The 27,500-nt window shown below is 45.2% G+C and overlaps 1 protein-coding gene across 2 annotated transcripts in view; it reads right to left on the bottom strand.

Moving 5' to 3' along the window:
• The window catches only part of LOC139375009 (alpha-(1,6)-fucosyltransferase-like), a 114,283-nt gene that overhangs the window by 28,229 nt on the left and 58,554 nt on the right, over positions 1-27,500 (bottom strand). For both annotated transcript variants that reach the window (XM_071116352.1, XM_071116351.1), the window contains exon 3: positions 11,060-11,632. In XM_071116352.1, the coding sequence (XP_070972453.1) occupies positions 11,060-11,262 (203 nt within the window). In that variant the 5' untranslated portion in view covers positions 11,263-11,632. The remainder of the gene's footprint in view (positions 1-11,059; positions 11,633-27,500) is intronic.

Here is a 27,500-nt window from a genome sequence, read left to right as displayed (position 1 = left end):
GTCAGCATGTGTTACACCTGTGCTGGCTTGTCCATCTCGTTAGTTGGAAGGTGTTTCACCTGTGCTGGCCCAGGTGATATTTATGAGCGGCTGGCCCAGTACTCAAGTTGTCTTGAGAGATATGGAGGGTTAACACGCCCCCTATTTTTGATTTCTAGACAAAACAATCCTTTATCTGATCTTCCCCTGATTTTGTTTTGACTCCTGTCTTGAAGTTTGGTGTGTTTTTTCTTCTTCTTTTGTTTGCCTCTTCTTGGCCAAATTTCGTGGTCGCTCATGGTGGGTGTCTTTTAGGTTCCAGTTGTTGCTGCTAGTCAACTTTCAGCGGACACCCCCATGAGTGTCTTTCAGAAACCTTCCTAAAACCACACCTGTTTCGTTTGAGTTGTTGTCAGTGACTCTGTTTGAGCGACATGAATTGGTTTTCTTGCTGGGGAACATAAAATACATAATTAGGCTCGCTGTAGTTTAGCTAGCATAGCAACAATTGTTGTTTGCTTGGCGTCGAGCCGAACAACGCCATTTACCTGTGACTGTATTCAGCACATGGCACGGTCTCTTGTGCTTTATTGTTTAAATACACACACTTTGTCACAATAGCTATAAGGAATATGGTTGATAACTTGTCTGGCTTTAAATCTGTGCCTTTGATATGGCCATGAAATAGAAAATACACTCCCAACCCTATTCAGATGACGGATGGACAAAAAGTGCCTGAGAGATGAAGTCAATTCTGCAACTGTCCCAGCAGTGATTTACATCATGTGTGTCTGACTAAATCACTGTTAGGATTATATCAGAGCCATTTCCCCAGGCTGCTGTTATACACTGCAGAGTGATTGTATTGTAAATGCTTCTGTGCCTTCCTAAACCGGATGGTGAACTTCAGGGAGCTACATGGATAACGCCTGCTGGCTGCTGCTGCAGAGGAAGAAGCAGTGTCGACACCTCTGTCTAATCAGCTGCAGGAGATCTTCTTGGCCAGCCTCTGCTTTTGCCTCCATCTCCCTTTATCTTTCTCCTCTCCATTCCTTACCTCATCCCTCCATCGCCACACACACACACACAACAGAAATGTCTCCTCTCTCTCGCCATCTCTGACCGCCCTCTCCATCTCTCGTTCTCTTCTGTCTCTCCTCCATTTACTCCCTCCCTCCAATCGCTACCAACACAAAAGCAGTCTGACAGGCTGGCAGACAGCTACTCTGGAGCGAGATAGCACCATAGTGACCAGACAGGACCCTTTTATTTACAGGAGTCTTGGTAGAAAAAAAATCACCTGTCTCGCTACTCTGGAAAAATGTATTGTTGAGTTAGTTTGATTGAACAGGGTGAAGTTAGGGCACAAACACGACTACACCTCAGCTCAGCTGAAAATAGGCCTACAGCAACAACCACAGACCATACGAACCAGGCAGACACACAGACTATACACACACACAGTAACAAAATCAACTCCCCTCCATCCTCGGACACTGTCTGACTGAACACACATGCTGGTGTAGTAAACATACGCACATACTGAGGCTTGGTCACATGCTGGTAAACACACACACCACTGTATTGGTTATCAGGTCCCTACGTCTCCTCCTGTGTCTCGTCCTGGTGCTGTCATCCTCCTCTCTCCAGAGGTCCTACTGTCAACAATACTTAGTTTATAGATGGGGGGGATGTACTACACCGCTCCCAGCTCCCTCCCTCCCTTCATCCCTCACTCACACTCATCCATCACCCTGTCAATCAACCAGCGAAGGGTCAATCTACCCAGCGCTCACCATCTCTGTCGTGCGCACGCACACACGTCTGCTGGACCCATCTGAGCTCATCATAAGTGTGTGTCCACAGGGAGCTTGTCAGAATGACTGACAGCCCAGCTAAAGTAGATGGGGTGAAACTGCTCAGGGTGCTAGCCCATTTTAAATTGACCATTGAGTCAATATATAATAAAGATGAACCCTTAGAAGAGACCAAACCAACGGCCACTTTAAAGATATAAAATGCACGCACACACACACACACAAATACGTTTGCTTTACTATCCTTGTGGGGACCAAACAATTGATTCCCATTCTTAATCTGATTTCTTGTAACCCCCAAACCCAACCCTTAACCTAACCCTAACGCCAAATCCTTAACCTAACCCTAACCCTAACGCCAAACCCTTAAACTAACACTTAACCCTTAACCTAACCGTAACCCTTATCCTAACCGTAACCCTTAACCTAACCCTAACTCCAAACCCTTAACCTAACTCCAAACTCTAAACCTAACTGTAACCCTTTACCCAACTCTAACTCCTAACCCTTACCATAACCCTTAACCTAACCCTAACTCCTAACCCTTACCATAACCCTTAACCTAACCCTAACGCCAAACCCTAAACCTAACCCTTAACCTAACACAACCCTTAACCTAACACTTAACCTAACCGTAAAGCCAAATCCTTAACCTAACCCTAACGTCAAACCCTAAACCTAACCCTAACTCCTAACCCTTAACCCTAACTCCTAACCCTTAACCTAACCCTAACTCCTAACCCTTAACCTAACCCTAACTCCTAACCCTTTACCTAACCCTTAACCTAACCCTAATTCCTAACCTAACCCTAACTCCTAACCCTAATTCCTAACTCTAATCCTAACTAGAGGTCGACCGATTAATCGGAATGGCCGTTTAATTAGGGCCGATTAATTAGGGCCGATTTCAAGTTTTTTTCCCATTTTATATATATATATATATATTTTACACCTTTATTTAATCTTTATTTAACTAGGCAAGTCAGTTAAAGAACACATTCTTATTTTCAATGACGGCCTAGGAACGGTGGGTTAACTGCCTCGTTCAGGGGCAGCACGACAGATTTTCACCTTGTCAGCTCAGGGGATCCAATCTTGCAACCTTACAGTTAACGAGTCCAACGCAATAACGACCTGCCTCTCTCTCGTTGCACTCCACAAGGAGACTGACTGCCTGTTACGCGAATGCAGTAAGCCAAGGTAAATTGCTAACTAGCATTAAACTTATTTTATAAAAAAACAATCAATCATAATCACTAGTTAACTACAAATGGTTGATGATATTACTAGATATTATCTAGCGTGTCCTGTGTTGCATATAACCTGACTGAGCATACAAGCATACAAGTATCTAAGTATATGACTGAGCAGAGGTAGGCAGAAGCAGGCCCGTAAACATTCATTCAAATAGCACTTTTGTGCGTTTTGCCAGCAGCTCTGCGTTGTGCGTCAAGCATTGCGCTGTTTATGACTTCGAGCCTATCAACTCCCGAGATGAGGCTGGTGTAAACGAAGTGAAATGGCTAGCTAGTTAGAGCGCTTTAATAGCGTTTCAAACGTCACTCGCTCTGAGCCTTGGAGTGGTTGTTTCCCTTGCTCTGCATGGGTAACGCTGCTTCGAGATTGGCTGTTGTCGTTGTGTTCCTGGTTCGAGCCCAGGGAGGAGCGAGGAGAGGGACGGAAGCTATACAGTTACACTGGCAATACTAAAGTGCCTATAAGAACAAAGGTTAATGAAATACAAATGGTATTGAGGGAAATAGTACTATATTTCCTATAATAACTACAACCTAAAACTTCTTACCTGGGAATATTGAAGACTCATGTTAAAAGGAACCACCAGCTTTCATATGTTCTCATGTTCTGAGCAAGGAACTTATACGTTAGCTTTCTTACATAGCACATATTGCACTTTTACTTTCTTCTCCAACACTTTGTTTTTGCATCGGCTTTTTTGGTCCTCCAAGAATCGGCATTGGTATCGGCGTTGAAAAATCATAATCGGTCGACCTCTAATCCTAACCTTAACTCCTAACCCTAATCCTAACTCCTAACCGTAACCCTTAACCTAACCCCTAACCCTAACTCCTAACAGTAACCCTAACTCCTAACCCTAAACCTAACTCCTAACAGTAACCCTAACTCCTAACCCTAACCCTAAACCTAACTCCTAACCCCTAACCGTAACCCTTAACCTAACCCTAACTCCTAACCCTAAACCTAACTCCTAACAGTAACCCTAACTCAAATCAAATCAAATCTTATTTGTCACATACACATGGTTAGCAGATGTTAATGCGAGTGTAGCGAAATGCTTGTGCTTCTAGTTCCGACAATGCAGCAATAACCAACAAGTAATCTAACTAACAATTCCAAAACTACTGTCTTGTACACAGTGTAAGGGGATAAAGAATATGTACATAAGGGTATATGAATGAGTGATGGTACAGAGCAGCATAGGCAAGATACAGTAGATGGTATAGAGTACAGTATATACATATGAGATGAGTATGTAAACAAAGTGGCATAGTTAAAGTGGCTAGTGATACATGTATTACATAAGGATACAGTCGAAGATATAGAGTACAGTATATACGTATGCATATGAGATGAATAATGTAGGGTAAGTAACATTATATAAGGTAGCATTGTTTAAAGTGGCTAGTGATATATTTACATCATTTCCCATCAATTCCCATTATTAAAGTGGAGTGGAGTTGAGTCAGTGTCAGTGTGTTGGCAGCAGCCACTCAATGTTAGTGGTGGCTGTTTAACAGTCTGATGGCCTTGAGATAGAAGCTGTTTTTCAGTCTCTCGGTCCCAGCTTTGATGCACCTGTACTAACCTCGCCTTCTGGATGATAATAGCGGGGTGAACAGGCAGTGGCTCGGGTGGTTGATGTCCTTGATGATCTTTATGGCCTTCCTGTGACATCGGGTGGTGTAGGTGTCCTAGAGGGCAGGTAGTTTGCTCCCGGTGATGCGTTGTGCAGACCTCACTACCCTCTGGAGAGCCTTACGGTTGAGGGCGGAGCAGTTGCCGTACCAGGCGGTGATACAGCCCGCCAGGATGCTCTCGATTGTGCATCTGTAGAAGTTTGTGAGTGCTTTTGGTGACAAGACGAATTTCTTCAGCCTCCTGAGATTGAAGAGGCGCTGCTGCGCCTTCTTCACAATGCTGTCTGTGTGAGTGGACCAATTCAGTTTGTCTGTGATGTGTATGCCGAGGAACTTAAAACTTGCTACCCTCTCCACTACTGTTCCATCGATGTGGATAGGGGGGTGTTCCCTCTGCTGTGTCCTGAAGTCCACAATCATCTCCTTAGTTTTGTTGACGTTAAGTGTGAGGTTATTTTCCTGACACCACACTCCGAGGGCCCTCACCTCCTCCCTGTAGGCCGTCTCGTCGTTGTTGGTAATCAAGCCTACCACTGTTGTGTCGTCCGCAAACTTGATGATTGAGTTGGAGGCGTGCGTGGCCACGCAGTCGTGGGTGAACAGGGAGTACAGGAGAGGGCTCAGAACGCACCCTTGTGGGGCCCCAGTGTTGAGGATCAGCGGGGAGGAGATGTTGTTGCCTACCCTCACCACCTGGGGGCGGCCCGTCAGGAAGTCCAGTACCCAGTTGCAGGGCGGGGTCGAGACCCAGGGTCTCGAGCTTGATGACAAGCTTGGAGGGTACTATGGTGTTGAATGCCGAGCTGTAGTCAATGAACAGCATTCTCACATAGGTATTCCTCTTGTCCAGATGGGTTAGGGCGGTGTGCAGTGTGGTTGAGATTGCATCGTCTGTGGACCTATTTGGGCGGTAAGCAAATTGGAGTGGGTCTAGGGTGTCAGGTAGGGTGGAGGTGATATGGTCCTTGACTAGTCTCTCAAAGCACTTCATGATGACGGAAGTGAGTGCTACGGGGCGGTAGTCGTTTAGCTCAGTTACCTTAGCTTTCTTGGGAACAGGAACAATGGTGGCCCTCTTGAAGCATGTGGGAACAGCAGACTGGTATAGGGATTGATTGAATATGTCCGTAAACACACCGGCCAGCTGGTCTGCGCATGCTCTGAGGGCGCGGCTGGGGATGCCGTCTGGGCCTGCAGCCTTGCGAGGCTTAACACGTTTAAATGTCTTACTCACCTCGGCTGCAGTGAAGGAGAGACTGCATGTTTTCATTGCAGGCCGTGTCAGTGGCACTGTATTGTCCTCAAAGCGGGCAAAAAAGTTATTTAGTTTGCCTGGGAGCAGGACATCCTGGTCCGTGACTGACTGTAGACCCTGCCACATGCCTCTTGTGTCTGAGCCGTTGAATTGAGATTCTACTTTGTCTCTGTACTGACGCTTAGCTTGTTTGATAGCCTTGCGGAGGGAATAGCTGCACTGTTTGTATTCGGTCATGTTACCAGACACCTTGCCCTGATTAAAAGCAGTGGTTCGCGCTTTCAGTTTCACGCGAATGCTGCCATCAATCCACGGTTTCTGGTTAGGGAATGTTTTAATCGTTGCTATGGGAACGACATCTTCAACGCACGTTCTAATGAACTCGCACACCGAATCAGCGTATTCGTCAATGTTGTTGTCTGACGCAATACGAAACATGTCCCAGTCCACGTGGTGGAAGCAGTCTTGGAGTGTGGAGTCAGCTTGGTCGGACCAGCGTTGGACAGACCTCAGCGTGGGAGCCTCTTGTTTTAGTTTCTGTCTGTAGGCAGGGATCAACAAAATGGAGTCGTGGTCAGCTTTTCCGAAAGGGGGGCGGGGCAGGGCCTTATATGCGTCGCGGAAGTTAGAGTAACAATGATCCAAGGTCTTTCCACCCCTGGTTGCGCAATCGATATGCTGATAAAATTTAGGGAGTCTTGTTTTCAGATTAGCCTTGTTAAAATCCCCAGCTACAATGAATGCAGCCTCCGGATAAATGGTTTCCAGTTTGCAAAGAGTCAAATAAAGTTCATTCAGAGCCATCGATGTGTCTGCTTGGGGGGGGATATATACGGCTGTGATTATAATCGAAGAGAATTCTCTTGGTAGATAATGCGGTCTACATTTGATTGTGAGGAATTCTAAATCAGGTGAACAGAAGGATTTGAGTTCCTGTATGTTTCTTTCATCACACCATGTCACGTTAGTCATAAGGCATACGCCCCCGCCCCTCTTCTTACCAGAAAGATGTTTGTTTCTGTCTGCGCGATGCGTGGAGAAACCCGTTGGCTGCACCGCCTCGGATAGCGTCTCTCCAGTGAGCCATGTTTCTGTGAAGCAAAGAACGTTGCAGTCTCTGATGTCCCTCTGGAATGCTACCCTTGCTCGGATTTCATCAACCTTGTTGTCAAGAGACTGGACATTGGCAAGAAGAATGCTAGGGAGTGGTGCACGGTGTGCCCGTCTCCGGAGTCTGACCAGAAGACCGCCTCGTTTCCCTCTTTTTCTGAGTTGTTTTTTTGGGTCGCTGCATGGGACCCACTCCGTTGTCCTGTTTGTACAGGATCCGCGTCGCGAAAAACATATTCTTGGTTGTACTGATGGTGAGTTGACGCTGATCGTATATTCAGTAGTTCTTCTCGACTGTATGTAATGAAACCTAAGATGACCTGGGGTACTAATGTAAGAAATAACACGTAAAAAAACAAAAAACTGCATAGTTTCCTAGGAACGCGAAGCGAGGCCGGCCATCTCTGTCGGCGCCGGAAGTAACAACTCCTAACCCTAAACCTAACTCCTAACAGTAACCCTAACTCCTAACCCTAAACCTAACTCCTAACAGTAACCCTAACTCCTAACCCTAAACCTAACTCCTAACAGTAACCCTAACTCCTGACCATAACCCTAAACCTAAACCCTAACCCTAACTCCTAACCCTAACTCCTAACCCTAACTCCTAACCCTAAACCTAACTCTAACCCTAAACCTAACTCCTAACCTAACTCCTAACCCTAACCCTAACTCCTAACCCTAACTCCTAACCCTAATCCTAACCCTAACCGTAACCTTTAACCTAACCCTAACTCCTAACCCTAACCTTAATTCTCACCATAACTCTAATTATAACCCTAAACCTAACCCCTATACCTAAAATGGCACTTTTCCTTGTGGGGACTGGCAAGGATAGTGAAACCACGCACGCATGCACGCACACACACACAGACACACATGCACACAGACGCTCTGTCCTACTCAGACAGCTCTGTTAGCAGTGCAGCCAGAAGTCTCATTACTGCAGTTCCTCAGAGAGACTCAGCACACTGCTGCAGTCTCAGTCTATACCCCAAATGGCACCCTATTCCCTTTATAGTGCACTACTTTTGACCAGAGCCTTATAGGGCCCTGGTCAAAACTATTGCACTATGAAGGGAATAAGGTGCCAAATGGGACGCAGATTTAAGTCTCACTGGCTGCTTCTCATTATGCTGCCTGGCCTCCACACATAGCAGAGCAGCCATTACCACAGGGCCTGGACCCTGTACACCACCCCATTAACAATGTAGACACAACCCTGTACACCACCCCAATACCACAGGGCCTGGACCCTGTACACCACCCCATTAACACTGTAGACACAACCCTGTACACCACCCCATTAACACTGTAGACACAACCCTGTACACCACCCCATTACCACAAGACCTGGACCCTGTACACCACCCCATTAACACTGTAGACACAACCCTGTACACCACCCCATTAACACTGTAGACACAACCCTGTACACCACCCCATTAACACTGTAGACACAACCCTGCACACCACCACCCCATTACCACAGGGCCTGGACCCTGTACACCACCCCATTAACACTGTAGACACAACCCTGTACACCACCCCATTAACACTGTAGACACAACCCTGTACACCACCCCATTAACACTGTAGACACAACCCTGCACACCACCCCATTAACACTGTACACCACCCCATTAACACTGTAGACACAACCCTGTACACCACCCCATTAACACTGTAGACACAACCCTGTACACCACCCCATTAACACTGTAGACAACCCTGCACACCACCCCATTAACACTGTACACCACCCCATTAACACTGTAGACACAACCCTGTACACCACCCCATTAACACTGTAGACACAACCCTGTACACCACCCCATTAACACTGTAGACACAACCCTGTACACCACCCCATTAACACTGTAGACACAACCCTGTCCACCACCCCATTAACACTGTAGACACAACCCTGTACACCACCCTATTACCACAGGGCCTGGACCCTGTACACCACCCCATTAACACCGTAGACACAACCCTGTACACCACCCCATTAACACTGTAGACACAACCATGTACACCACCCCATTAACACCGTAGACACAACCCTGTACACCACCCCATTAACACTGTTGACACAACCATGTACACCACCCCATTAAGACTGTGGACACAACCCTGCACACCACCCCATTGCCACTGCAAATAATATTCAAACCCGTTGGACTTGAGAAAGGACCGTAACACTGTAGTAACACCGCAGTAACACTGTAGTAACACTGTAGTAACACCGCAATAACACTGTAGTAACACTGCAGTAACACTATAGTAACGCCGCAGTAACACCGTAGTAACGCCGCAGTAACGCCGTAGTAACGCCGCAGTAACGGCGTAGTAACGCTGCAGTAACGCCGCAGTAACGCCACGGTAACGCCGTAGTAACACCGTAGTAACACCGTAGTAACGCTGTAGTAACGCTGTAGTAACACCGTAGTAACGCCGCAGTAACACCGTAGTAACGCCGCAGTAACACCGCAGTAACGCCGCAGTAACGCCGCAGTAACGCCGCATTAACACTGCAGTAATGCTAACAATGTGAGCTGAGGCCTACTCATGGCCATTGGCCAGTGCTGACCACTACATACAGCAGGGGTCAGTAATGTCTGACTCTGAAGCTCCACTACTACTACTGGCTCTGGGTAGGAGCTGCTCCTCAGGTCTAGGATCAGTTTACATACCCAAATTCTAACCTTTACCAAAGGTGACACACACACAAAACTGACCTTAGATCAGTTAGCTTAGATACGCTCTCGCTCTCCTTCAATAGAGCAGGCTAAGTACAACGGAGTGTGAGAGAGAAAAAGAGAGGGAGACTGTGTGTGTGTGTGAGCGTGCCAGTGTATGAGTTTGAGCGTACATGTGTGAATATGTCTCAAATCAGCCCGCTGTAAGAACAACTTCTGCACATCTTTCCTTTACTCTGAACAACCTTTAGAAACGTTAAATTAGGACAGACCCTATCACTTCACAACTCTTGACTGTTGCTTCAGGCTTGAATCAAAATCGGCACGCCAGTGTTTTGAGGGCCGGAATACGGCATGTGACAAGCGCAATAACAGAACAGCTTTTCTCAGGGCCTTTAGACACAGCCCATCAGCCCAGGTTGGCACCCTGTCCATCACGTATCACAACACGCCATCTTACACTACACCATAGCTACCATGACAGGCAACGACATTACAAGGATTTAGTTCCGGTTTGTAAACGGCAGCAAGGAAAGGAAATACTCTTGACGTTAGACTACTTTAACCCGCGTCTCATCAGAACACAACAAAAATCCACCCCTGATCAGACCACCACCAACAGTTTGTGAGAGAGGATGCTGAAGAGAGAGGAAACATACTGCAGTACTCTGATGTAAGTCCACATCTAACCTGGAAGTGAACTTCAGTAATGTAAAGTGTTTTTTACATTTTATTTACCCAGGTTAGCCTCATTGAGATAAAATCTATTATTTCAAGAGAGACAGGGACCAAAACCGAGAGAGCAGCAAATATCAGACCGACTGTAACAACTTACAGACAAACCATAAAATATGTTATTTTGTTGTTGTTGACAAAGACGCATACATTTCAATTACAGAAACATACAAACATGTAATCTTAGAGTACAGAATCTAACCAAGAAGGGTAATGTAAAGATCACAGATGGTCAACACTTGGATTAAAGGGTCAGTGAAGTAAGGAAGCAGAGGAAATTCTCTTGACACCTTGAAGACTACTTCATCTAAATCCAGTAATACAGATATACAGATTACCAACGCTGCCTGGGATTGTTGGGTGAGATAATATGCAGTGAAGTAATGGTGCTTAACATCTCACAGTAGAAACAGAAGGAGAGGCGAGAGAGTGAGAGACAGAACGTGAAAGAGACAGAGAAAGAGAAAGCTACGAGTAGAGACAAAGACAAGGGGGAAGAGGCAGAAATGGAGCGAGAGCCAAACTCCAGTCAGTGTGTCAGTTAGTCCCGGCCACGCGTCTCACCTGAGTGTCTCAGCCATGCGTCTCAGGTCCTCGTTCTGCTGTTTCAGTCTCTCCAGCTTGGCCAGGATTTTGGACAGCTCTCTGCTGGATCTCTCCGGGTGCTCGCTGTCCTTCACAAGGTGACCTCCGATGTAGAACAGCAGTGTGCCCCACGCCAGGAGCACGAGCATGATCCAGCGCCACGAACCTGCCCATGGGCGCATCTTTCACCCCTCTGGGGCTGGGGTGGAGGGGTGAGGGATGGGGGGGGGAGGGGGGGGGGTGAACAGCACTCCCGTCACAATAGGCCTTGAGGCATGGTGAGAATGCCGGAGGGCGTAGGGGGGGAGGGGGGAGGACGGAGATGGTGAGAGGTAGTTCAAGTAGGGTTGGTGGGGTTAGTTAATGCATGGCTATGGTTCCTCCAGGGAGTTAGGATGTCCGAGTCCTCTCTGGTCTAGGCTGGACTGGACGTGTGCTGATCCTGGGTCTGGTAGTCTGGTCTGTCACCCTCTGTGTCTCTGTAGTCCTGACTGACTGATTGACAGCTGTCTCTCTGGGTCTCTATGAAGTGGCCTTGTAGAATACTTCCCTCTGTTCAAAGAGCAAACAAAGTAGGGTTGGTCACTGACAAAATCTGAGAGAAACTGCAGCCCTTAATCTTCTTCCTCCACCCGTCCTCTCTTTATCTGTGATAAACCAGAGTCAGGTGCCCCTCGCTATATGAATTCACCACACAGCAGTAAACAAACGCCACATGCCACTCAGCATTACATCAACAAACTGGCTGAAAACACCACAAACCCACTTCTACACACCACAAACGCACCAGTCAACTTAACACAAACCCACTGAACGCAACAACAAAAAATCCACCGCTGATCAGAGCACAACCAACGGCTAAATGCCTGTGAGAGAGAACACTGAAAATAGAAACGCGGCTACCGGTACTTCCCTTGTCTAATAATAAAACTGGGTTAAACCATTGTTATGTGGAGGAGCGTGTGGATGTCAGCATAGAGGTCTCCTCCCCTCTATTTGAGGAGAGATCCCCCCCCCGACACAGCTCTGTTCACATACATACACTCCTCCCCCAGGACCCTGGCCACACACACAGTCTCAGAGCAGGCAGGGAGATCACACACAGACACACACATTTTTGACATCACAGGCCAGCAACGCGAGTTGAACGGTTCAGCAACGATAATGGATATGGCTGAATATTCTATGTTCATTACAGGGGATATAGAATACTTATCCCTTCATTACAAATGACTGGCAGGCTGGCTGAATACATAAGAGACTAGTTAGTTATGGATTTCTGTGTGGAGAATATACAATGTATTACAGATTGTAGCAGTGGTTTGGGGCGAGCGCGAACAAAGGGCGGACTCAATTAATTAATCAGCAGACTGACCTTCAGCTGCGTAGTGCTGCCTGCTTGTCTGTCAAGTTTCAAGTACAGTGAAATGGCTTTCGTGCTCTTTCCCGACAATACAGTAATCAACATCGGTAGTACTATACATTATATATATATATATATTTTTGTTTTAAGTCAAGTAGAACAAAAACACACGAGAAATACCACGAGAAAGCAAGCACAGTAAACTATATACAGGGTCAGTTCCAGGGTCAGTGCCAATACCATACTGTATGTGCAATGTGCAGGGATAGGAGGGATACTGCAGTGGTTGAAGACTCTTATTTGGTTCAGAAAAGTGCATTGAAATGACTTAGGAACTGTGAACACTTTGGAGAGTTGTGTGACCACTTTGGAGACACCAGTTCGTCCTCTCACACAAACCTTGGTAATCAAAAAATGTTTGTTGCTCCTACCCCACATTTTCCAGGGATACTTTATCATGTTACTGAATGTACCCAGAGTGTTTTAAGATTCAGTTATCAACAAATGTGGTGAATAGTACAGTGTACTGTACAGTGATTTAATGTAAAAAGGCACACAAAATGTAACGTTTGGACAAAGTATTGTGTCAGGTGAACTGAAATCGTCAAGCTGTTCACTTTCAATTGCTTCACTCTTATAAAAAAAGGTGCTATCTAGAACCTTAAAGGGTTATTCGGCTCTCCCCATAGGAGAACCCTTTAAAGTAGAGGTCGACCGATTAATCGGAATGGCCGATTTAATTAGGACCGATTTCAAGTTTTCATAACAATCGGAAATCGGTATTTTTGGGCGCCGGTATTTTTGTTGTTGTTGTATATCTTTATTTAACTAGGCAAGTCAGTGAAGAACACATTCGTATTTTCAATGACGGCCTAGGAACGGTAGGTTAATAAATCGTCCGATTAATCGGTATCGGCTTTTTTGGTCGTCCAATAATCGGTATCGGCGATCATAATCATAATCGGTCGACCTCTACTTTAAAGAACCCTTTTTGGTTACAGGTAAAAACCCTTTTGGAACCAAAAGGGTTCTACCTGGACCAGAAAGGTTTCTACCTGGAACCAAAAAGGGTTCTCCTTTGGGAACAGCCAAATAACCCTTTTGGAACCCTTTTTTGTAAGAGTGTACCATGCTTATGCATATGCATTTAATATTTATTCTGTAAGAAACATTTCAATTTAGCCCTACCCATATAGGCCAATTCCCACAAGTGTAAAGGGTTACGATGACTTCAACTTTTCTAATTGTCAATACTTATGTACCTACGTTGACTCAACAAAGATCTCTCTCTCTCTCTCTCTCTCTCTCTCTCTCTCTCTCTCTCTCTCTCTCTCTCTCTCTCTCTCTCTCTCTCTCTCTCTCTCTCTCTCTGTAGTCTCTAGTCTCTCTCTGTAGTCTCTAGTCTCTCGTCTCTCTCTCTAGTCTCTAGTCTCTCTCTCTAGTCTCTCTCGTCTCTCTCTCTAGTCTCTAGTCTCTCTCTCTAGTCTCTCTAGTCTCTCTCTCTAGTCTCTCTAGTCTCTCTCTCTAGTCTCTCTAGTCTCTCTCTCTAGTCTCTCTAGTCTCTCTCTCTAGTCTCTCTAGTCTCTCTCTCTAGTCTCTCTAGTCTCTCTCTCTAGTCTCTCTCTCTAGTCTCTCTAGTCTCTCTCTCTCTCTCTAGTCTCTCTCTCTCTAGTCTCTCTCTCTCTAGTCTCTCTCTCTCTCTAGTCTTTCTCTCTCTCTAGTCTTTCTCTAGTCTCTCTCTAGTCTCCCGTCTCTCTCTAGTCTCCCGTCTCTCTCTATCTATCTAGTCTCTCTATAGTCCCTCTCTCTCTATCTATCTAGTCTCTCTCTAGTCCCTCTCTCTCTTTTCTCTCTCTAGTCTATCTCCTCTCTCTAGTCTCTCTCCTCTCTTTAGTCTCTCTCTCTCGTCTCTCTCTCTAGTCTCTCTCTCTAGTCTCTCTCTAGTCTCTCTCTAGTCTCTCTCTCATCTCTCTCTCTCTCGTCTCTCTCGTCTCTCTCTCTCTCGTCTCTCTCCTCTCTCTAGTCTCTCTCCTCTCTCTAGTCTCTCTCCTCTCTCTAGTCTCTCTAGTCTCTCTCCTCTCTCTAGTCTCTCTAGTCTCTCTCTCTCCTCTCTCTAGTCTCTCTCCTCTCTAGTCTCTCCCTCTCTCTCTCTCTCTCGTCTCTCTCTCGTCTCTCTCCTCTCTCTAGTCTCTCTCTCTCTCTCTCTAGTCTCTCTCTCTCTCTCTCTCTCATCTCTCCTCTCTAGTCTCTCTCCTCTCTCGCTCTCGTCTCTCTCTAGTCTCTCTAGTCTCTCTCTCTAGTCTCTCTCTCTAGTCTCTCTCTCTAGTCTCTCTCTCTAGTCTCTCTCTCGTCTCCCGTCTCTCTCTATCTATCTAGTCTCTCTCTAGTCCCTCTCTCTCTCTATCTATCTAGCCTCTCTCTAGTCCCTCTCTCTCTTTTCTCTCTCTAGTCTCTCTCCTCTCTCTAGTCTCTCTCCTCTCTCTAGTCTCTCTCCTCTCTCTAGTCTCTCTCTCTAGTCTCTCTCTCTCTCGTCTCTCTCTCTCGTCTCTCTCTCTCTCTCCTCTCTCTAGTCTCTCTCCTCTCTCTAGTCTCTCTCTAGTCTCTCTACTCTCTCTAGTCTCTCTCTCTCGTCTCTCTCTCTCTCGTCTCTCTCTCTCTCTCGTCTCTCTCTCTCTCGTCTCTCTCTCTCTCGTCTCTCTCTCTCTAGTCTCTCTCCTCTCTAGTCTCTCTCTCTAGTCTCTCGTCTCTCTCTCGTCTCTCTCCTCTCTCTAGTCTCTCTAGTCTCTCTCTCTCTCTCTCTCCTCTCTCTCTAGTCTCTCTAGTCTCTCTCCTCTCTCGCTCTCGTCTCTCTCTCTAGTCTCTCTCTCTAGTCTCTCTCTCTAGTCTCTCTCTCTCTAGTCTCTCTCTCTCTAGTCTCTCTCTCTAGTCTCTCTCTCTCGTCTCTCTCTCTCGTCTCTCTCTCTCGTCTCTCTCTCTCTCGTCTCTCTCTCTCTCGTCTCTCTCTCTCTAGTCTCTCTCTCTCTAGTCTCTCTCTCTCTAGTCTCTCTCTAGTCTCTCTCTCTAGTCTCTCTCTCTCTCTAGTCTCTCTCCTCTCTCTAGTCTCTCTCCTCTCTCTAGTCTCTCTCCTCTCTCTAGTCTCTCTCCTCTCTCTAGTCTCTCTCTAGTCTCTCTCTAGTCTCTCTCTAGTCTCTCTCCTCTCGCTAGTCTCTCTCTCGTCTCTCTCGTCTCTCTCATCTCTCTCCTCTCTCTAGTCTCTCTCCTCTCTCTAGTCTCTCTCCTCTCTCTAGTCTCTCTCCTCTCTCTAGTCTCTCTCCAGTCTCTCTCTCTCTCTCTCTCTCTCTCACCAATACTGCTAGGCCTGTATGATCAACGCTCAACCACCCGCCTAGTGCCTATATACCATTCCAGCTGTTGTTTTGCTGTGAAATAACTGCTTTAAGCTACTTAAGGCTTAAGGCGTCCACCAACAACATGTTGGTGCTGGACAATGTGACCAGGGAGATTTTAAGAAATCTATCGTACCCATATGCATTGGGTGTGTAACCCATTAGGCCAACCACCCACGGCTCCCAGAATGACACACATCCCATTTAGATGATGGGAGTTAATCTGAACAGAATATACCACTCCTGTAATGAAGCATCCAACAAAACGAAATGCAATTCACGGGAAAAAGGCCATTCTAAAGGCCATTCTAAAACAGAGCACCTGAAGCGAGCAGCAAATATATGACAGATATGAACATCCCTGTCAGAAAGAGAGTGAATCTAAAGAGGCAACAACGAGGATGGGTTGCTCCTATGACTGTGATTTGGGTTCTGGATATTGAAAGAACGTTGATGAAAAACAAGAGGACAGGAGAAAAATGGCATAATGAGGTCGTCTTTCATAAGCACCGTGCGTGGAAAAAGGCCCAGCTGATTGTTGTCTTGCGGCTGTCAGTGAAAAGCATCGGAAACACGTGTGAAGATAATGTGTCTTCTGTGTAATAAAAGATGTCAAGACAAAAAAAAGAAGGGGGGGTGACGAAGAGAGAACAGGTACTTCTCTCCCCAGAATGCACTCAGCTGTCTCCCACCAATTCTTCCACATTCAGTGTTTCATGTGAATTCGTTTGCCGCTTGATTGTTTCTGTTTTATGAATTACCCATCACATATATGTCACCAGTAGCAAACGTACCATTCGGTTACATTAATTTCTGTTAATGCGCTGTATGCCTAATTAGATCTAGAGTCATTTACCATTCTCATTCTCAGAGTGGAAACGTTGTTTGCAGAGTTCCCGGGACACTTGTGAGAAGCAAGTTGTCCATTTTTTTCCCCGTTCATTGCCTTTTATTTGGAGTGCTCCATGTGAACAGTGAGCGTTGGTCTGGTTTCTCTGTCCTGATAATGTTGAGGGAGTGCGCGCCTGGGCAAGCATAGAAGTACCTGGCCTGCTGCGTGGAAATGTAGGAAAATGCCCACTTGATTTCTGGTTGTCTTAGTCACCATGTCCACCACTAATAAGCTGAGCTTCTCAAGTCATTCTTTATTCACCAGACACAGGTGTGAAACATCCATTGCGGATGATAGACTAATAGTTCCTCACAGTAGAGGCCTATTTGAAAAATCTTTACAACAACCCCCCCCCCCCCCCCCCCCCTCCCGTTGATAATCACCAAGCCTCGGTGTGAAAGAGCAAAATATGATCATCTGATGATCCCATATATCCAGTGGAAACGTCTTAAAATAACTTTCCCTTGAGCAAAAACAGTTGTCTGTCCCGGTTTGGGAAACTCTGAGGGCCCAGAATAGGCTAGTTGATACAATGTTGCAAGTTCCCTATAGACAGCTTCTTGCCTGAGCCAGTTGATTTGATACAATGTTGCACTTCACTAGCAATAGCTCAAGTCAAAACAGATAGAAAGGGAGGCATATGCGCTGAGTAGAGAGATTGCGATTGAAAGAACCCGAATTCTCATCAGTATATTTTCTAAAGATACATTTTTTGGGCTTTATGTATTTGAATAAGTTGACAATGGAAGTTGTAGGCCAACGGCTACAGCGGCCATCTATGTATGATTTAGCCGCCAATGATCCCGGGTGTATCAATATGTCCATCAAGCAAGGTAAGATATGCCTCATATTAGGAAGTGAAATACTCAGGTTTCAAACAATTAAGTATGTTTTCAAAATGCATACTGCCTCCAGCTCACATTGTAAAGTGGTCGGTGATGCGCTGATCGCCTGCCTACCATTGTTTTTTCTCTCCCGGTCAATCTGTCCACGTTTATTTATCAGCTTTTCATTTTTTACAGCCATGGCCAAAGGCGGGCAATTGCCGGCACGCACGCACACACACACCCACAGGGCAGTAATAAACCATATCAGGCCAGTAGCAACAGATGATATGCTGTTATATGGGCCATGATGGTAGACCGAATGAAAGTCAACTGCCTGGGGAAAGAACACTGACTGTTCGCTCACTGGTGGCCATTTTACACGGACATTCAGAACGGCCCATTTCCTGTTCCTGTAGCGTGAGGCGTGGTGTCAAATCAAATCAAATGTTTATATATACATATTTAGCAGATGTTATTGTGGGTGTAGTGAAATGCTTGTGTTCCTAGCTCCAACAGTGCAGTATTATCTAACAATTCATACAAGCACATGTACAAGTACACCCCTTGGACAAGACGCTAGTCTGTACAGTACAGCACAAATAACAGAATGTTCTGTATCTGTGACAGCTTGGAACAATCTGCAGGGTATTTACAATCTGCAGGGTATTTAGTCGACTGGTCGATTGTTTGGTCCATAGGCTGTTGGCCGACTGAGACTTCTTTAGTCGAGCAGTAGCAAAGACACCGGTCTGATTCGCGTCTGTCTGAGTGGACTAATCCATTGTGGAGGCTGTTGGATAGCGGTCGCTGTCTGCGATTCTGAAACGCATCAGTGCGGCCTCTACAATACGCTGTTTAAATTGGCGCTAAATCGCTATGTGCATAACAGCAAAGTTAACCAGCATATTGGTGTTGAGAACAAAGCGGCGGAGGCTGCAGCAGAATGAAGAGATGAGAAAACAGCCCTCGCTTTAGTTGTCTAAGAAAAGTGAGTAGAGAGGACACCCAAATTGAATTAGGTCTATCATCAATAGTCTAACTGTTAAATGTGCCTGGCTTTATAAAACATGAATTTACTGTACAAGTATATCTACAAAAATAAGACAGATCCTGCTTCTGTTGTCTTTTTGAGTGTTTGGTTGATTGCCTACTGATTCTGTGAGCACCTTTATAATAACAACCACCACTTTTCCTTGATCTCCTTCGTATTGTTAGTATTACCAGTATTACTAATATTATTATGATCATCAGAACGAGAAGGAAGGAGACGTCTTTTGGCACCCTAATCAAAAGTTAGCTTAACTCTCATTATCATTAATAGGCTTAGTATAGCAGCCTTGTATTACCACCATTGAGCTGTAGGCCTAAGAGCACCTCCTGTTTAGTCTTAATACGGTAACTTACTTAGGCCTATCTTTTAGTACTGAACTAGGCTATCAAGCATTTTAGTTTAAAATGAGTTTATAGTTGGCGTAAACAATAAATAGGCCTAAACCGTTCCATTTCAGAAATTGCATTCACGAATGAATGCGACTGTTTTTCGTCTTTGCTGAAATAAAGGCTGTACAAAAAAACGTTGCAACAGACTCTCTGGTAGGCTTATAATTTATTTAGTGTTGTTTACATAGTTCCAAATGGTCAGAAAAGTTATATTGTAATCTAACAGCACCAGTTTGGGACACATAATATGCACGCAGTGCTTTCTCCTTACCTTCTTTTTCTAGATCTCCAGCATTTTCTACAACTAGTCAAATTTATTCCACACATCTGACTTCCCCTTTACCTCCTGAGCAACCAGTAAACATTCCGTTTCATTTTTTTTTTGTCACATCCTATGCATCAATATTGCTGTCACGTGTTATGGTGTTCAGAGTTTGTTATAACCAATTTGTTGATGTGATTATGATATGCTATAGTTCAGGCCCTATTGGTCACGTGCATGCGTCACGTAAAGAGAGCAAGGGTAGAGGGAATAGGGATTTCGGTAATATAACTTTTCAGTCAGAAATGGCTGTAATTATGTTGCAGCTTCAGCAACACGGACAGCACTATACACACTGATGTTCTGTGGTGGTCACTGCAGCACGGAGGAGAGAGAGAAAAGTGCTATTCACACAGTCACTCACTGTCTTTCTTTCTTCTTCTTTTAAAAACATTGCAGGAAGTCTGAGTCAGGCGACACAATCAAATCAATTGCTGGTTGGACTCCCTCCATTTGCCTTCATTATTTCATCAAACAGTGTGCTTAAAGCATCAGACAAGCTCAGTGCATATAGTTGATTTGATTAAAACACATAGGATGTGTCTATATATGGAAAAATACCCGTAAAACATTTTTTGGACCGTTGTTGAATGTGTGGTAAATAAAATGAAACGTTACACCTGAACGATAATGTGATGATAATGCGAAAGGTTGCTGGTTTGAGATTCCCGAGCTGACAAGGTGAAAAATCTGCCGATGTGCTGTAAAGCAAGGCACTTAACCCTAGTTGCCCTGCATAACAGTGTCTACAAAATTACTTAAATGTGTTTGTTCTCCCTCAGTCTGATAATCGTTTTATCTTCCGCTCAGCCAATGGTTGCGTTGGATTCAGTTTGCTCTGCATCTCTCAGCCAATGGTGGCATCTAAATCCATTTGTACTGCCTCTCTCAGCCAATTAATAATTGAGTCGGTGCCATACCAGTACAGCACTGAGCCCGAGTTTAGCCAGTCAGTCAAAAAGAAGAGAAGTGATGAGGAACTGCATATTTTATAAATATTAGCCTTTATTAATATTCAACATCAGGAGAACAAGAAATAAGGAGACGTATTTTGGCACCCTAATCAAAGTTAGCTTAACTCTCATTCTTTCTCTCTTTCTCCTCTCCAGAGCGAAGGGATGCTATATGGGTTAGGCAAAAACCCTAATCTCTCTCTCTCGCTGAAAAAAATACTGTATGGGTAGGTAACGACCCTATGCATAGTAAGAAACTAGGCTACCTTGTCCTTAGATGATTCTAGTAAGTACCTGTCTCTCAGGGGTATTCTATAACAGCAGTAGTGTGTGTGTAACCTTAATTTAACTAGGCAAGTCAGTTAAGAACAAATTCTTATTTACAATGACGGCCTACACCGGCCAAACCTGGACTACGCTGGGGAAATTTCTTCCGCTGCCCTATGGGACTCCCAATCACGGCCGGTTGTGACACAGCCTGGAATCGAACCAGGGTGTCTGTAGTGACGCCTCAAGCACTGAGATGCATTGCCATAGACCGCTGCGCCACTCGGGAGCCCAAGTGTAACATCTGTCGGTCTCTAGTCCCCCAAATGTCCACACCCTCCCAGGGCCCCGCCATGAGCTCTGTTCTGTTCAACAGGCTGTTATTCTGTTCTCAAGGTAGGTAACACACCCAAAGGTAAAATACCAGACCTATACCACACCCCCACCCCCACCCCAACCCCAACTCTCCCAATCTCTGATATGAATGTCTGTTTTCCTGGTGAAAACACATTTGCATTGGGGGGAATCTCAAGGTTGGTTTGAACACTTTAATTTCCCACAGTGAAGTGAAATTTGAGAATCCAAATGGATGTTGTGTTAGTCATGATAATGGAGGATGACAGTGCTGTGCTGTTATTGTAGGCAGTCACACACACAGACACACAGACACGCACACACACACACACACACACACAATTCTCTTCTCTTAGGGAACTAATGCAGTGCTATGCCTCCAGGGCTTAACTCTAAACCTGCTAAACTAGGACGCTGTTTGGTGCTAGGATGCTGATTGGTGCTGTTTGTGTTTGCGTGTGTGTGCACGTGTTTGAGGCAAGGGATGAGGCCAGGGCTAAGACTGATCTGGATGTCTGTAGCCCTATAGCAGCTCAGTTCCACATGAGGGGAAGTTAGAGGTCAGGGACCAGCCCAGGTTCATTAGAGGCCAGCTCAGGCCATCCAAGAGGCTTTCACCTCAGCCTGTCTAAGCCTCGCTTCATCTTCTAACCATCCCACTCAGAAACGATAGAATAGAGCTGGTATAGACATGTATAGTATCTATACCAGCCCCAGTGCTGGCTAGTTCTGCTTCACTTGAGAGAGAAAAGTAACGTCTGCTTACTGTTAAAAGCCCATGGACTGACACATGACCAGTGTTGGCCAGTGTGCTAGTGGTGAAAGAAAGATACGGAGGTAAGGCTCTAGTTACATCATAGGCAGCGGAGCCACTGAAGCAGCACTGAAACAGGAGCCTGGATGCCAGAGCAGGTTGACGTTTATTGGGGTGAATCTTGTCCTGGAGGCAGAGCTGAGACATTTCCACTAGATGGGCCAGAGGCAAAGTCAAAACGTGCTATATATTGTCAAATGTGAAGTAAACAAAAATTTGCTTTTTGGTCTTAATTTAAGGTTACGGTTAGCATAAGGTTAGCAGTGTAAGGTTAGGGTAGGGTTAGGTTTAAAATAAGATTGTATTACTTTGTGGCTGTGCAAACTAGTTACTACCCTGCAGAGCTTACTCCAGTGTGAAGGTCTTCACGGAATGTCACTGGTCTGGGTTGGATCTGATATGATTGTCATGGGTCTTGGATATGTGTAATTTTAACTGACTTGTTCGGAAGGGTCCCAACAGATTATTTTCATGGATATATACAAAGAAATGTCAATTGAAAAAAGGTCAAACGAAAGCAAGTGCAGCTTGAAGTTATTGTGTTAGCTGTGAAGTTGGCTAGCTCCTCTGAACAACAGAGAGAACAACAACGAGAGAACACATTTTCTATGCCAGGCGAAATCGTTCCTCATTAGCTCGTTGTTATGGATGTATCCAAATAAATGTCACTGGAAAACAGCTTGAACAAATTCAGCTACTTTGCTGTTATTCAGGCTGCACTGTTTGACGTGACTAAGTTAGCCGTAGTTGGCTAGCTAGCAAAGAAGGGAAAAGAACGTTGCCAGCCAGTATGACAATGGAACATTTAGAATGACTGAATGGGGCACGTCCATAGATACAGAACAAAAAGAACGAACAACTGGGTCGCGTCTCTGGCAACCCTAGATTTGCGTCAGGACTATATCTTGTGGAAGGATGAAATAGTACGAATTCATTAATCAAAATAAGGAAAATGAAAATGCGTCGATCATTATTTTAATATGTTGTCCTCGAAGCCGGTGTTTGGAGTATATATTGGCATGGTTTGCCAACACCCGTGTCAATGTATCCAACAAACACCGGCTTCTCTGGCATTATCACTTAACTGTAAGATGAGAAAGAGCATGCACTGGCTTCGAGGACAACATATTAAAATAATGATCGACGCATTTTCATTTTCCTTATTTTGATTAATGCATTGGTTAAGGGTAGAGAAAGCTTGTTGGACACTAAGAAAGATTTGTTGTAGAGCATTTAACACAACATCCGGGGAGGGGCCAGCCGAGTATAAGAACGTATCATCTGCATATAAATGGATGAGAGAGCTTCCTACCGCCTGAGCTATGTTGTTGATGTAAATTGAGAAGAGCATGGGGCCTAGGATCGAGCCTTGGGGTACTCCCTTGGTGACAGGCAGTGGCTGAGACAGCAGATTTTCGGACTTTATACATGGCACTCTTTGAGAGGGGTAGTTAGCAAACCAGGCCAAAGACCCCTCAGAGACACCAATACTCCTTAGCCAGCCCACAAGAATGGAATGGTCTACCGTATCAAAAGCTTTGGCCAAGTCAATAAAAATAGCGGCACAATATTGCTTAGAATCAAGGGCAATGGTGACGTCATTGAGGACCTTTAAGGTTGCAGTGACACATCCATAACCTGAGCGGAAACCAGATTGCATACCCGAGAGAATACTAGACATCAAGAAAGCCAGTCAGTTGACAATTGACAAGTTTTTCCAACACTTTGATAAACAGGGCAAAATAGAAATAGGCCTATAACAGTTAGGATCAGCTTTATCTCCCCCTTTAAATAATAAAGGACAAACTGTGGCTGCCTTCCAAGCAATTGGAACCTCCCCAGAAAAGAAAGACAGGTTAAAAAGGTTGGAGATAGGCTTGGAGATCATAGGGGCAGCAACATTAAAGAAGAAAGGGTCTAAACCATCTGACACAGGTGTTTTATTGGGGTCTAGTTTAAGGAGCTCCTTTAGCACATCATACTCAGTGACTGCCTGCAGGGAGAAATGTTGTAGCGGGACAGGGGATAAATATGGAGAAGCATCGGGGATAGTCGCATTAGAAGGGGTGGGAAATTAGGAAATGTTGGACGGGCAAGGAGGCATGTCTAAGTCATGTGCTTCTTGTCAGTAACAACCACATCATCAACTTTAAGGGACATGGGCAGCTGTGAGGAGGAGGGTTTATTCTCCAGGTCTTTAACCGTTTTCCAGAACTTCTTGGGGTTAGACCCACAAAGAGAGAACTGCTCCTTAATGTAACTAACTTTGGCCTTCCGGATAGCCTGCACTTATTTCTCATTTGCCTGAACGATAGCCGGTCAGCTTGAGTATGCGTGTGCCTTCGGCCAAATTCAATTCTTGAGGTGGAGTAACTCTGCAAGATCACGGTCGAACCAGGGGATAAACCTGTTTTTAATTCTGATTTTCTTTATGGGGGCATGTTTATTAACAATACTACTGAAAATAAAAAAAATATAAGGTCCAAGCTGATTCTATACAATTTTACAGAGGCCAGTTCATGAAGGAAGGCTTGCTCATTAAATCAGGACAGGTTGTTTCACTGAGCAGCCATTACGAACACTAGCTGTAAAACAGTGATCACTAAGGTCATTACAGAAAACAACAGACTGATACCTACAGTGGGGAGAACAAGTATTTGATACACTGCCGATTTTGCAGGTTTTAACTACTTAAAAAGCATGTAGAGGTCTGTAATTTGTATCATAGGTACACTTGAGAGACGGAATCTAAAACAAAAATCCAGAAAATTACATTGTATGATTTTTAAGTAAGTATTTGATCACCTACCAACCAGTAAGAATTCTGTCTCTCACAGACCTGTTAGTTTTTCTTTAATTAAGAAGCCCTCCTGTTCTCCACTCATTACCTGTATTAACTGCACCTGTTTGAACTCGTTACCTGTATACAAGACACCTGTCCACACACTCAATCAAACAGACTCCAACCTCTCCACAATGGCCAATACCACAGAGCTGTGTAAGGACATCAGGGATGAAATTGTAGACCTGCACAAGGTTGGGATGGGCTACAGGACAATAGGCATGCAGCTTGGTGAGAAGGCAACAACTGTTGGTGCAATTATTAGAAAATGGAAGAAGTTCAAGATGACGGTCAATCACCATCGGTCTGGGGCTCCATGCAAGATCTCACCTCGTGGGGCATCAATGATCATGAGGAAGGTGAGGGATCAGCCCAGAACTACATGGCAGGACCTGGTCAATGACCCAAAGAGAGCTGGGACCACAGTCTCAAAGAAAACCATTAGTAACACACTACGCCGTCATGGATTAAAATCCTGCAGCACACGCAAGGTCCCCCTGCTCAAGCCAGCGCATGTCCAGGCCCGTCTGAAGTTTGCCAATGACCATCTGGATGATCCAGAGGAGGAATGGGAGAAGGTCATGTGGACTGATGAGACAAAAATAGAGCTTTTTGGTCTAAACTACACTCGTCGTGTTTGGAGGAAGAAGAAGGATGAGTACAACCCCAAGAACACCATCCCAACCGTGAAGCATGGAGGTAGAAACATCATTCTTTGGGATGCTTTTCTGCAAAGGGGACAGGACGACTGCACCGTATTGAGGGGAGGATGGATGGGGCCATGTATCGCGAGATCTTGGCCAACAACCTCCTTCCCTCAGTAAGAGCATTGAAGATGGGTCGTGGCTGGGTCTTCCAGCATGACAACGACCCGAAACACACAGCCAGGGCAACTAAGGAGTGGCTCCGTAAGAAGCATCTCAAGGTCCCGGAGTGGCGTAGCCAGTCTCCAGACCTGAACCCAATAGACCATATTTGGAGGGAGCTGAAAGTCTGTATTGCCCAGCGACAGCCCCGAAACCTGAAGGATCTGGAGAAGGTCTGTATGGAGGAGTGGGCCAAAATCCCTGCTGCAGTGTGTGCAAACCTGGTCAAGAACTACAGGAAACGTTCTGTACCAAATATTAAGTTCTGCTTTCCTGATCTATCAAATACTTATGTCATGCAATAAAATTCAAATGAATTACTTAGAAATCATACAATGTGATTTTCTGGATTTTTGTTTTAGATTCCGTCTCTCACAGTTGAAGTGTACCTATGATAAAAATTACAGACCTCTACATGCTTTGTAAGTAGGAAAACCTGCAAAATCGACATTGTATCAAATACTTGTTCTCCCCACTGTATCAGGATTATTTGTGAGGATATCATCGAGGAGAGTAGTCTTTTCTGTGATTTTGGAGTCATACCTTGTGGGATTGGTGATAATCAGAGAAAGATTTAGGGAGTCCCATTGCTTTAGGACTTGGTCAGGTGGTTTAAGCATGTCCCAATTTAGGTCACCTAGCAGGACAAATTCAGACTTAGCGTAAGGTGCCAGGAGAGAGCTTAGAGCAGGTAGGGTACAGGCCGGTGCTGACGGAGGACGATAGCACCCAGCAACAGTCAACAAAGAGCTATTTGAAAGTTTAATGCTTAAAACCAGCAAATCAAATTGTTTGGGGACAGACTTGGAGGAGACAACCGAGCATTGATGGTGATCCTTGGTAAAGATTGCAACTCCACCACCTGTAGAAGATCTGTCTTGCCGAAAAAGGTTATAACCAGAAAGGTTAACATCAGTATTCAAAACACTCTTTCTTAACCACATCTCAGTAATGACCAACACATCTGGATTGGAGCTGTGAACTCACACTTTCAATTGATACATTTTAGGTAATAGGCTTTTAGTGTTAACGTGCAGAAAACCCAGGCTTTTACGAGAGCAGAAATCGGTGAAGCCGATATCAGAGCACAAGTCAGAATTGGGGCTAGCAACAGTAGATGGGCCAGGGTGTACATGCACATTTCCAGATATCATCAACAGTAATACAATCAAGGCATGGCATAGGACAGGGAGAGCTCTGCAGTATTGATTTATGACATCTGAATGTGCATCAGATGCCAACAAGATCATATTGTACAGTAATTTCATCAGGTAACATGAATACAAAGCCGGCGAGGGGTGGCTAGAATAGGATGGGAGGCCAACAGAGAGTCAGAGTCCCGAGTGTGGGAACAAACACAGTCTGTCCCACGGGTGGGTAAAGAAAGAACATTTGCAGTCAAAAAAAAGTATGCAGGAGTCATGAGGCAAATGGCAAAATGCACAAGTTTTTTAACATATAACGACCATTGTATATTCAGAGTCACTCATCCCAATAGTGCATGTGTGCTGGAGATGAGCGAACGCTCGGGATGTGGTGGAGGTACCTGTACCAGACTGAGGGAGACAGACCAGGGTAGACAGTGAACAGATCGCCAGGTGGAATCCAAGCAGAAGCGCAGTAAGCAATAGGAGTAGGTGTCACACCCACTTGGGAGAAGCTTTTTATTTCTGGAGGCAGATTGTAGAAATTAGCCTAGCTAGCTTAACTAGTTTCTCCAGGTTTGATGCAGTCACGACAGGTACTACGTAATCATATTTGATGATAAATAACCTAGCTATGGCAGCTATTGGTCTACTATAGCCCGAGTGTGCTTGGTTGGTTGCTGTCTCTCGTCTCTCCCTCAGTCCTCCCTGCTCCCTGAGTGAGTACAGTCCCTCCCCTGCGGCTCCTCTCTCTCGCTCCTCTGGCGCCTTATCAGCTCTGGTTAATAGTCGCTTAAAAAAATACCTTTCTTCACTCGGATCGGACAAGGTCTGGATCGGACCAGGTCTATACGGAATGGGTCTAGTTGTCCTCGGGTCCATTCGGAACGGGTCTCTATATTTAAAAATATGATGCATATTGGGTCCAGGTGGGAAAGCCCCAGGTCCA

This window comes from Oncorhynchus clarkii, chromosome 19 (genome assembly GCF_045791955.1).
Source record: "Oncorhynchus clarkii lewisi isolate Uvic-CL-2024 chromosome 19, UVic_Ocla_1.0, whole genome shotgun sequence".
Lineage (NCBI taxonomy): Eukaryota > Metazoa > Chordata > Actinopteri > Salmoniformes > Salmonidae > Oncorhynchus > Oncorhynchus clarkii.
This window is presented reverse-complemented; position numbering and strand designations above follow the sequence as displayed.